The 14,018-nt window shown below is 24.8% G+C and overlaps 1 protein-coding gene across 1 annotated transcript; it reads left to right on the plus strand.

Annotated features, from left to right (window-relative positions):
- The first annotated feature begins 2,082 nt into the window (after positions 1-2,082).
- On the plus strand, positions 2,083-14,018 carry LOC112593895 (serine/arginine repetitive matrix protein 5-like). Its single transcript, XM_025338482.1, has 4 exons — positions 2,083-2,239; positions 11,194-12,110; positions 12,819-13,017; positions 13,996-14,018. Exons 1-4 carry the CDS (start codon positions 2,083-2,085, stop codon positions 14,016-14,018), a joined length of 1,296 nt encoding a protein of 431 aa, XP_025194267.1.

Below are 14,018 nucleotides of genomic sequence, written 5' to 3' on the forward strand. Positions count from 1 at the left end.
TATAAATTATTCGATTACCAACTAAGAACTAACAATATTTTTTTTAAGCGTCTAATTTTAAAATTTTAACAAAATTTGTAAAATCTCAAAAATAGTTTATACTGGACTTGTACAAATTTTACTATTAGTAAATATGAGCAATAACATTTTCCAAGTATGTAAATTAATTTTAAGACATGACTTATCTATTCTATAACCTTATTCAGACTTTTACAGTAAGACAGGCGGTGTTGACTAAAAAATTAGTCACAATATATGAGTTCGGGGGATCTATAAAAAAAATGTATTTAATAGGTACATTTTTCTGTATTTTAAGGGAAGAGGGGTTGAATTTCCAAAATCACTACCCTTCTATATACGTGCATACATTTATTCATACTGTTTTATAAATTATGGTAAGGTACTAATGTAGTATTGACTCAAAAATTAATTAACAATTCTATAATATTGTAAATAAATATAAATTATTAAAATAATTAAATATTAACAATATTTATAAATGCCATATTTTTGTACAAATTAAATCATAAAATGCTTATAGAAAAATAAATTATTTTAATATCAATATCAAAAAATTTAGTATGAAATGTATTTAATGATATAAGCTGATTGACTGTTTTCGGTTGGAATCCTTTTTTGTATTCAATGATATATTGTTGAATTCAAATTTCAAACATCCATTAAAGATTACCACATTATAGATGAAAGGTTGTATTATACACTATACAGTGGTATAAAACTGTATTATACGAAGTATTAAACACATGATATAAAATGATGTTATATAATATTATCATTTATAATTGTATATGTTGTTTTCCCATTGCGTATTCATTCTATAATTATCCATAGTTGCGTAATTTTATACTTAAACGACTTTATCAAACAGTATATTCTGATATTATAGACTTTAATAATAATCATTATTCAGTAAAGTCCTCTTGCGATTTCTACTTACCTACTTCTTTTGATAGTCTGAAGTAGATTAAACTTAAAAATGGGTAGGTCATCCTCTATTGCAGTATGCTCATCGACTTAAGCATTATTAGAATGTAGTTTCTCCGGTTTCTCGATATATTATGGTATTGTTACAATCATATTGCTAGAAGAAATAGATTAACTTATGACCGAGCATTGAAACTTAAATATCTATATAAAGCACAATTTGAAAATTGAACAAGATAAATAAAATAAAAATAAATTAGACTTATTAAATACTACTGATGAGGACTCATAACTTTCCTGATGAAGTAAAAGAAGAAAAAGATGTTAATATTATGTATCCTTCAGATAATTAGATGAAGTATTTAAAGTAGAGAATTCATATTCTTCTTTCTTGGCTTTACAATTCTGTAAGAATTTTGGCCACCACCGTCACCGTCCTGAATTCTCATAGTTTATAATTATTAATAAGAAATAATACTTAAAATGTTTTGTTTTTTACAGAAAGATAAAGAATGACAAAATAAAGAATGTATAATAACAGTAACTATCTAATAATTTGTTTTTTCTTTTTTAATATATTTAAATTAACAAACATTTAAGGACTGAGGCCCAAAATAGTTCTATTTAATTGGTTTTATTATTTATACAATAAAACACGTTTTCTTTACTCTTATTTCATCACCGACAGATGGCGTTGCACGTAAGGATATTAAGAATTTTTTACCTGTACGGTGACAGCCTTTGAAACCGCGGTAGGTCGATTGCAGAATCCGCGTCTACTCTCCAGTGGTACCATTTTGGCCAACGGGACCAGATCGTCTCGCAGCTGCTACACACTACAATCAATAGTCGTCATTATATTACCGATAAGGTGGAACCCACTGACGACGTTTTCGCCAGTGACTCAGCGAATATACTTCCACTACCCGCCAGCGATGTTTTCTACGGTGGACAGTTGGTTTATTGATTTATTCTCATTGACGTCACAAAGACTCATACGATATATAGGTATTTAGGAGACTGACGCTAAAGTGAAACGTCGTTTGTTTATTGAACGCTCTTCGAGATTTTTCAACACAGGATTCGCAAAAATTGTTTTTCTTCTGTTCAAATATTGTACAAGTGCCGACATTCGATATGGAACCCAATAACACGGAATTGTTCAGACTATCTCTATGGGACGAATTGACACAATCCATATCATTTTCGAAGGACCTGTCAGTCGCTTACCACCTTTCTGTCAAGAACCAAAGATGCGATACTAACGAACTGTTGAATGCCGTAAAGAAATCAAGTAATAAATATATTTTTATCGTATACGGTTAGGTTATGTTAGGCCAGAAATTATAGTCGTTTCAAAACCAAGTACTTTTAGCCATTATCCATTAGACTTCGCGGAATCATACGACATGTTGTATTCTAATTCGTAATGGTTCGCGTACATAATAGTATTGCTAGTACAAGAGGCGATTTTTAGCACCGCCGAAATACCGGTTAGATAAAAAGATAATGAAAAAGTATAATATAAGGTGTGGGCGTAATGCGTTTGGGCGAATTTTTGAAAATTGCCATGTGTTTGGGCGATTTAGCACAATGTGTATGGCCGAGTTATTTTAAAACATTGTAATGTATTTGGGCGACTTTTTTTTCAATATATCTACTGAGATGCTGTATTTTACCAATCAATTTTCCCTCTCATTTAGACAGACTTGAGACTGTCCGTGAATTTTATGGGTATGATTAAAAATTATTTAATTATAATTCTCTATAGATTTTATATAATAATTATTGTTATCTTAATCTTTACATTTTTATCTTTTATATTGTCTTGCTTAAACACATTATAAGAAACTCGCCCAAACACATTACTTTTTTTATGCGGGTAAAAAGGTAATTCGTCCAAACGCAGATCGCCCATAAGGCGTAAGCGCCTCCAGTTTTATTTTTTTACCTGTAATGGGTATACGGAACACCGCTAATGTTCTTTAAATACGTTGACGTTTGTAGCGATGAAATACGTAGAAATTATGTCATTTATATAAGTTTAATGCATCAAATCGATTCAAAATGATTTATTTATTAATGTTTAAAAATAGTTTTATCTTCATATCTGAAAACAGAATTTCCAATAATGATACAATCAGTAAGTACTTATTTATTTCTTCATCACATAATCTTCCATCAGTGTTTTAGTGTTTAATAAAATAAGTGATGACTAATTTATATTTATTTTTATTTTACACTCAAGTTAAATTTTATTAACCAAAGGTCAAAAAAATTAAATTTTATTAACCAAAGGTCAAAAAAATTAAATTTTAATAAAATTAAATTTAGAATTCCATTAAAATTCGTTAAATCTTGAAAAAATTTTAATTAATTTGTATTTAGAATTCATAAAATTTTTTTTTACATGTAAGATTTGAAAATTTAATATGAGATTCTTCATAAATTAAATTGCAAAAAGTCAAATTAATTTTTTATTGACGTTTCAAGTTTTTATGATATTGCATGATTATTTATAATATAAATCAATTAATTTTTCTCCTAAAATAAAATATATTGATAACAAAAAATAATAATAATAAAAAAATTCTATAAATCATAACACAGTGCTTAACATGATACAAAAATATTCCTTTTAATACTTACTTTCAATACAAGAAGGTATTTTGTAGTACCTATTAAAAAATAATATATTCTGTATTTCTGTATGATAACAAGCAACAATTCGTTTAACCCGTTTAATCACTTATTATTTATATTTTAAAAACTTTATACTGTAATCCAACGGTTCCCAAACTGTGCACCGCGGTGCCCTAGGGGCACCACGAGCACTTTCTGCAGGCACCGTGGTCTACGTTTCATTGGTTCTCAATGAGTACTTTTTTTGTTTTATCTTTCATGTTATATACAGCAGAGCACCGTGACTAACTTGGTGCCCCTAAAAGGGCACCCCGGAAAAAAAAAGTTTGGGAACCGCTGCTGTAATCAATTAATATGTTTTTATTACAAAGCGCTGTCTATGATTATTTTTGGATAGTTAATTGGAGAGCAAAATCATTATCTTTTAAGAAATAAAAAATGTTCTCATTTCTCTAATTCTATTTTTACCGAAGCATATTTTTTTGCAGATAATATAAGATAAGAAACATAAATAAAATATTTTGATGGTGAAATTTACATAGAAAATATTTTTCTACAAGATAGAATTAAAAATAGTTAAACTAACTTATTACTCTTACTTTTATGAGTTATGTGCGTATTAAACATTTAACATAATATTGTAGTTGCATAAGATTAGTAGTTTGATCATACTATACGTGTGAGTGACATAGATGTGTGATTAAGCTATTGTGCCTTCTTATATATAATTATATAACTATAAATTATTAAATATTATGTATATATTATATATTTATATATTTTATCAATATTATTTTATATTATTTACATAATAAATAGATACAAAAAGTTAAATGCAATGGTAAAAATAAAATATATAATATAATATTCTATCAGACATTAGTTTTGAATGCAAAATGTAATATTTATTTATTTTTTTTGTTTTTATAGAAAAAAATAAATGAGTCTAACAATGTTTTACTTGTCTTATATTTTAAGTCCATCACTTTATTTTACATATTATTAAAATGATGCAATAATTTCAATTTAAAATATTTTCAATATATTTATTATTTTTGTGAATAATATTAACAAATAATAGTAAAAAAACTTTAATAAATAATTATATTCTACAAAAGTTTAGTTGATTATAAAGATTTATTTTGAATCCGATCTCAATTCAAACGATACACAATTTTTATAATGGTTTACAACTTTTTTGGTTTCTAAAATTTTATTTTCGGTAAGTTCATAGAAAAATTAAAAATTAATTACTGACTTTTCACATTTAAAAATTTCTATTTTAATTAATAAAAGTATAAACCAGTTTCAGTATAATCTATACTTAATTCAACTAAAATATTATCGTTCTATAAAATAATTATTTTACTTACTCGAAAGTAACAGGATTCTGCGTAACAGATGCGCAATTATCATATAATCAAATAATATAAGTAATAATTACAAAACTTATTATAAACATATTATAATAAATACTGTTATCAAATTAATAAAAATAAAGGATTCAAATAAATAAATAAGTAGGTAGTAAATTTAATACTATATTTTATTATTAAAGAACACTGCTAAATAAATAAGTTTACCTATTATTTTTATATTTTCTTGTAATAAAAATGTTATGTTTTGAAGAAATAAATAATTTCTAGTCAAACAGTGAAAATTAAATTTAAAAAATGTTTTATTTTAATTATGATATGAAATCATTAAATATAAATTTATTATAATCGGTGTAGATTAAAATATATTATACTTCTAAAACTTCCTCTTAAAGATTTTTAACTATAATTTAAATAATTAACACATTTTATTATCGTGAAAATTACGAAAAATTAAGTAGGTATTTTAAATTTTTTATAAATGTAGATAAGAATATTAAGTTACCACTATGGTGTATAGTAAATGTTGAGTTTACTCCATCGTTGAATAATAACTAATGTATGTATACAATTTGAATTCTATGATAAATCATTGCATATGAAAAGCGAATTTAGGTATTAACAGTGTGCCATATTACAGTAATTTATTTTACTATTATTAGTAATAAGTACGATAGATTAAATTAATTTTTTCGAAAATATTATTATACGTATAATTTTCTATTCAAATTTATATAATTATAAATTTAAATATAATATAATATAATATGTATTGTATTTTTAACTTATTAGTCAACACTACCAATAGTTGTGAATTAATGGTTGAAATATGTAACAGCCTAAAATTAATCTAAATATTTTGAAAACTTCATTAAGTATTTTAAAATATAATAATATATGCGTAAAGGTTTCAAGACTCTGTGAATAATATTTTTAAACGAAAAAAATAACTAAAACCATAATTTTCATTTAAATATAAAATTTCGTCCAAATTTGAACTTAAATATCTATAATAAAAAACTGTATTTAAATTTTTTTAATATTTTCAAGTTTTAGAGATAACTTGAATAGAAATTACTTAGAAATTTATAAGGGATTTTACATAAAATTTAAAGTTTTTTGACCAAGCAAATTTTTATAGAAAAAAAAATTTAATATCTATAAGCGTTTAAAAAATTATGAAAATATTTTGATTAATAGGTACATAGCATGTATGGAAAATTTTAATTAAAACATTTTAATTATTTTTGTTTTATAAGGTTATTTTGAATAGTACTGGAATTTTTTTACTTTTGATACCCTTAGTATCAAATATATACTATTTTTTTTACTAGAAACCAACATCAAAGTCTAAAATTTACTTAATAACTACATAAGTAAGTAGATATAAGTAAATTAATTTAAGTGAGCGGACTATTTTAATCTATATACCTATAATGCTATAAATATATTTTTATGGTACATTATTTTAATAAAGCAGAGTTATTTTATGAAAGTAATGAGAAAAAATTAAAATTTACTGACAAAATTGTATAAAACTAATTAAATTATGTATCTAATTTGGTAATAAACTCAAAATCGTTTAAAATTGTTTATGTTTAAATGTTTTAGCCATGCGGAGCCATGCCATTTTAGACAAAATAACAGAATGCTTCCTGATACCACCACAAGACGATGATCATAATATGTTATTAAATAACGAAACACCTATCCAATTACATTTAGGTAATTTACATAATAATTAATAATGCATATTTATTAAATACTACAAAATGGATTCAATTGCATTGATATTGTTTCCAAAATAATTAAAAATAATGTGGGTACCTCAATATTACTATTATTATTAAGAATATTTTGTTTTACATCATTATAAGATAAGTATACAAAAAAAAGTCAGTTTAAGTAAGCATTAAATACCTCATTAAGTATATTCAATTTATTAAATAGCTGATAGCAGTTTATAATATAGATTTGTGTGGTCTGGTGTCAATATTTAAACAAGATATTGAAAGTAACAATGTTATACCATGGTCCACGAGTAACTTATTTTATAATAATAACAGATAGTTTATGGTAATTATGTGTATGATCAAAAATTTACAAAATAAATGTTAAAAAGGTACATCTATAAATAACAAGGACTCAAAGCCTCCCATAAAACAGAATCTATATAATTTCCGATTACCTTAGTTCTTGCACCAAGTTTCTTTTTTCACAAAAAATTCATCCTTTTTTAAAATATTTTATAGTCTTTTTCTAGATTACTGAACATCCATATTAAGTATTAACCAATATTTATCTGAATAATAACAGTTATTAACGTCCAAACGATTTTTATAATTTTTATACCGGTATTTTGACATTCAAATACATCTAGCACTCAAAACTTAAAACAAAAATTAAAAATTTAAATAAAAAGCCCAATTTCAAATTATAAAACGAATCTACATATTCGATTAAGAAAATTGATTTATTTTCACCTTTTTTTTTTTTTTTGATTTTTATCATGTTGAAACCTTTTAATATTTTTCTGCTTATACTTAATATATTTTATAAAATATTAATTAATATAAAATACTATGATATCAATATGCTCACCTAAAACGAACATACATCACTATCATTACTCAAAATAAGTCACGCTTACGATTATAATAAACTTTTAATTTCACTTACATATTTTTTTAATTTTAATAATATTTTAATATAATTCATAACATCAATTTTTAATCATACCCGTGGAATTCACAGACAGCCCCAGATCTGTCTAAATGAGAGGGAAAATTGATTGGTAAAATACAGCATCCCAGTAGATATATTGAAAAAAAAGTCGCCCAAATACATTACAATGTTTTAAAATAACTCGGCCATACACATTGTGCTAAATCGCCCAAACACATGGCAATTTTCAAAAATTCGCTCAAACGCATTACGCCCTTGTAAACTGCGCCCAAAATACAGATAAACCCAAAATCACACGAGTAAACTGCGCCCGAGTTTTTATCAAGTGTAAAAAGGTGACATTTAAACTGCGCCCGGGTAAAATTTTAAAAATCAATAGCTATATTTTTACAAAATTAATTTATACTTATCATCACAACCATATAACATGAATAATTAAAATTAAAATTAAATTAAGAATTTAAAAAATGTATGATTTTAAAAAGTAAAATAATTAGAAATATTACAAATAATAATATATTTTTGTTGCATAATCATCAATTGGAGTTTGACCTCTATTTTATTTATTAATTAATAATTTTGCAACTTTTCATGTTTTTTTTTTTTTTTTTGTTTTGCTTTAAAATGTAACAGTTATTTCATATCGTTTAGGTATATCTAGACGAAAAAAAAATTTCTGTGATATAATTGAAAAAGTGCACTATCATAGAGATTTTAACAAGTCAAAAGTTTTGTATATTTCACAAACGAGGCACAGCTTAAGTTAACGGGCGCAGTTTACACCTTTTTAACATAGATAAATATTCATGTTCGCGACTATATGGCTTAATACTATGATACCAAGAGCCAAAATTTTAATAAATTAATTTTATATTATTTGATAACATTTATAAATGTTTACCAAAAAAAATTAAAATTCATAACAATAATAAGAACATTTTGGTTTTATACATAAGACGCAAGTCGCAAGTTAGCCACCACTAATCTATTTAAAGCAAGTATTTAATATTTATTCTAATATTTACATATTCGGTATTCATGGCGTTGTCAGTGATATAATTTTATTAATAAGTCAATAATAATTATATCTACTTCTATCGCACAACGCAAGAAGCTAAGTACAGAAATGAATTATAATAAAATTGTTCTTTCTTGTTAATCACACTCACGAAATGTAAAATTATTATCTTTATCATAATCATTATTCATTACTCATTATTAGGACTCGGAAGTTGATGCATTTTGCATTTTTTTTTTGGAACTTTTTAGACGATGCTCTCCTAGCCACAAATCTGTTTCATAAGCATGTGAATCTAAATAACTAATTTTTATTTTGCATTTTTTGGTGTTTATTACTTTTTAAGTCAATTTTTGAGATTTTTAGGTCATTTTCCCACATTTTTAGTTATTTTTACTGATTTCACACTAGTTCATTTCTTATCGTTTTTTGTTGACCATTATGCCGATAACTTAAACCACAGACATTTATAAAACAAATATTTTTAATTTTTTAATTTTCCTATTTTAAGGGAATTTTTGTCATTTTTATGTCATATTTTGAATTTTAGAGTAAAATAGAGTAAAATATTTAAAAATAATGTATTTTTATTAATATAAAACTAATAATTGTAGTTTTTTTAGGACATTTTTTGCCATTTTTATGGTCATTTTTTATTGTTTTTAAGGTCATCAACTTCCGAGCCCTACTCATTATAAAATAATTAAAAATATTTAAATATATATACTTGTATTATAAAAAAATATTTAAATAATTGATTGTAATTATTAATTAAAGATTATCGACTATTGAGTAATAATAAAACGAATTTAGAAATCAATAAATAGCGGTACAGTCCCAGTGTATTTTCAACAAAATAGTTTAAATGTAATAAGTTAATTAAAGTTACGATAATTATTATTGAATGATCATATAACACATTTTAAAATCGCTTACGTTACAATAGCACTACCGCCACTACCCATTACCCCTTGACACAGACTAGTTGTAAGTTTCATTATAATAATATCTAGATCCCTAACTCCAAATGTAATAAAATTGTTTAAATCACATACTAGAATATCTCCCTAATCGTCTAGTAAAATATGTTGATAAATTGTTAATTAAAATGTTTTAAATTTCATCTTTTGTGCGTTATAAATAACTGTCGGCAATTAGAAATAGACGGAACGACTTTAAATTTAGCACCAGCTTGCAATTATGTGTCTTCGATCAAAATATAATATGTAACTAATATGATCATTGTTATCGACAAAATACAGTTCCAAATAAATATTCTTGACAAAATAAAGCCCTCTTAATTGTTGGGAATATTTATAATATATTAATATGTAATTATACATCAGTAGAATAGTTGTGCTCGGTGATTCTAAGACAATTTCTTAATCAATGTAGACATACTTATGCGTTGAGATTAAGAGTTATTTAACAGTTTAAAATAAAAGTATTAACAGCCTGAAACTTATGGCAAAAACAGATATCAGCAAGTAGTAACATACTTGGTGAATCACCCTATTTATTATATTACCTTTATTTACACATTATTTTCCTCTTTCTATCATTTAGAATAAATTCAACGTCCCCTCTCATTACCCAAAGCATTGGTTTATTGAGAAAAACTACGTACTATACAATTTTACAATTGATGAATTTGTTTCTATTATATATTTGGTTTTTGTACATTATTTCTATGGTATTAGCTGTAATGCTTTTAAAACTTCTTATGAATGTACAAGTTATGTACATTTATCTTACCTATACATTTATCTTTAATTTAATAATAAGAAGAGTTATTATCTCTTAGAATCCATTTTAAATTAAGTTACTTGCAGTAGTTTCAAGCCTATTATCAGGATTTGTTTTGTTTTAAATGATACTTGATTTTAGTTATTTGTTAAATATCTAAATTAACATAAAATTTTTTTAAACCATACTTTTATCTTAAATCAAAATGTACATAACATTTTATTGTGTATTATTATCTATTTATAATTCATTTAAAAGGGCAAACAACTGTGTTTTATTCTTCTTAAACTAAGATTTTTTATTAACCCATATTTTTATAGGAAAAATAATTATGATCGAAAATTGACTTAGAAGTAAATACCTACTTGCTTCTATAAACACAACCGATAATCAAATTTCTTATGAATATTATTTTCTTTACTTATTTTTTTTAATTATGAAAAATGTTATAAAATCTTAATTAGATAACATGAATTGAATTTAAAAATGTAATTTTCTAATTAAAAAGACGATTTATTTTAGATTATAGTGGATAATTAGAGATAAGAAGAATGTAAAATATTATTATAAACTCTTCCATTATTTTTAATTAATTTCTAGATAACATTTTTATTAATACAAAAAATTAATTGAAATGTCATCTCAATTTATAAATGAATCGATTATTTTTAAATCGTAATAGCATAGAATTTCATTTTAATAAATATGTTTTAATTAAATTTAGTTTTATACTATATTTGTTTTAGTTATGTATTCATTTAATAACATTTTTTTTTTTAGAAGACACAGAAATACCAATTCCCTTTCAGAGGCTTTCGAAATCGCCTGATTGTCAGTTGATGATTACTCCAAATAATTACGTCATAGAAGAACCACGATATCGATCAAGATCTCCTTATCAAGTACAAATGACATCATCTGAGGTATCATCGAACATGAGAATTATGTACCAATCTGAAACAAATTATCCGTCACAAAACTCACAATTTAGAAATCTAAACAGATCTCCGTCTAATACTTATACTTCAGAACAATTTAGAAATGTAATAAGATCTCCGTCTAATACTTATACTTCAGAACAATTTAGAAATGTAATAAGATCTCCGTCTAATACTTATACTTCAGAACAGTTTAGAAATGTAATAAGATCTCCGTCTAATACTTATGCTTCAGAACAATTTAGAAATGTAACAAGATCTCCAATTAATTTTTATACTTCAACACAATCTCAACAATTAAACTGCTCTACTTCTAATTATCATAATCCAACACAGTATACACAGTCTTACACAGTAAGAAACAGATCGCCATCTAAATCTCGAGATCGTTTGGAACCTGGCTCTAGAAATAAGTATTCGTCTATGACAAAACGTCGGTCACCCTATAGAAGTCATAGTAGATCTTCGTCTAATAGACGTATTCGAACACAATATAGAAACAGAAATAGATCGCGTTCTGGATCATTTCATGAAAGAAGATATGATCCTCAAAGTTCAAATTCATTTAAAAAGAAGCATCAGTCACAATCTAGATTGAAAAAAAAGTCACGATCCAAATCATCATCTAAATCGCCAATTCCAAAAAAAAATGTAAACAAAAATCATTCGACTAAATATAAACGTCCAGTAAATGTAAAGCAACGCTCGAAAAGAGCAAGACCGTCAAACAATGACGACAATGAACAGCAATCCACAGAGGTAAATTTAGACTTCTTAAATAAAGCTTTAATTAAAATATATTTATTATACAATTAATTGTGGCCATTTTAATAACAGCTTGCATCTCCATCTAATACTTCACAATCAAAAGAGGTAAATGTACCTATACTAATTATTATTATTTTAGTACATGTTTAATTTTAACTATTCTTAAATGCTTATTAAATATATTAGTAGAAACTATTAAAAATTACTTTTAAAGGTGTTATTTCGGATCAAAATTGATATTACTTATAATGGTATTTTCAAAATATTCAGGTTAATTTTAAATGATTGTCTATTTATAATTTATATAATATCTATTACTTATTATAAAATAAATTGCTATAATAATTAATAGTAATAAATTTATATGATACCTAAGTGATAAAAATGACTAACCATCTCCACTAAGAATCGTTTTTTGTGTACAATGATTTATCATTGAATTCAAATTTAACACATCTATTGAGTTAATCTACTCAATGACGAATCACACTCGACTCCTACTATATAATAGAGCCAGTTTCACGTCATAAATGATTTTTTTTTAATATAACCAACATTTAAAAAATATTTAGAGAACGTTGTACAGGCATATATAATCCCTGTCTCACTTACATATAACATTTAAAAGTTTACGTTCAACAGTTCCAATTTTGTATTGATTTTCCCCTTTTTTAAATTCCATTTATTTATTTTTCTTAGGAACCGATGGATAATTCTAATACAATGATGCTACCACAATCACAAAATCTATATCGAGGACCAAGACCATATTTTCATCCACACAATGGTGCTACACCGATATTCTACGCACAGCCAACACTTATACCACGATTAATTCGACCACCACCACCGCCATATTATATGGCACCACGACGTCCTTTACCATATCGGCCAGCATGTAAGTCTTTAAACGTTTTCATGTATTATTTATACTTTGTACAAATCTACAGTGTAATAATAAAAATATTAAGAAATTGGTCAAAAAAATTGTGTGACGAAGAAATATAGAATAACTTAACAGTGTATATTATTCTATAGAATGTCATAATAAGTACATAATATTACTTTTCTCTAGTATTCGGATTAAAATGTTCTAAAACAAAGGTAAAATGCTTTAAAAAATTTTAAACCAACACAATAATGTCTTTCAATTAATATACATTGATATAATATGGTCTCAGTCACCCATATCCTAGTAGGTTGTTAAGACATCACTTAGCTAAAAAGAGATGGCCAATACTTGTGTAGTTGTATCCTATAGGTATACTCATACATGATAGAACTTAGAGTGTATAAAATTTTTTCAAAAATATTTTGGCATCTTGGTGTTAGTTTCTTTTTCTAATTACTAAAAATATATTTAACCTATATTTTTATTAATAATATAATATATTTATAATAGTTGTGGTATATCAATATTCCGGCATTCAAATAATTCGGCATAGTTCACCTAATTTTTATGAACTTAATCGTATCTACATATATTTTATTTTAGTTTATTTACAAGATACACAGAAATATAGTAGGTAATTGTATTATACATAGCCATTAATAAAGTAATTATAGTTTATTTGTATCTTAATTTTATAGATTGATTGTTTTATTTACAGTTTAGCTACATTATACTAACAATAAATCACTAAACTAATACTATCTATAGTTTTATCTATTACTTACTTATTAATTTTAAATAATGATGTCTTACCACCTTATTACCCATCTCTTTTATAATTTTAAAATTTTTGAAGGTATTTAACATTTTTTAAGAGATATATTTAACACAATAAACATCTATTGAATATAGAATTGTTTTTAAAAATTTTCAAATGTGAAAACACAGTTAATTATAATTTATAGTATGTTATTAATTTTACAGATCCAAGAATGTATGCACCATAG

Source organism: Melanaphis sacchari, unplaced genomic scaffold, assembly GCF_002803265.2.
Source record: "Melanaphis sacchari strain LSU unplaced genomic scaffold, SCAv2.0 Contig212_pilon_pilon, whole genome shotgun sequence".
NCBI classification, from domain to species: Eukaryota; Metazoa; Arthropoda; class Insecta; order Hemiptera; family Aphididae; genus Melanaphis; species Melanaphis sacchari.

Excerpts from the sequence above, each read along its gene's own strand:
- LOC112593895 (XM_025338482.1), top strand. The coding sequence starts at position 2,083 with ATGGAACCCAATAACACGGAATTGTTCAGACTATCTCTATGGGACGAA. Across the intron at positions 12,111-12,818 it reads ATGAACAGCAATCCACAGAG|GAACCGATGGATAATTCTAA; the intron begins GTAAATTTAGAC and ends TATTTTTCTTAG. Across the intron at positions 13,018-13,995 it reads TTTACCATATCGGCCAGCAT|ATCCAAGAATGTATGCACCA; the intron begins GTAAGTCTTTAA and ends TTAATTTTACAG.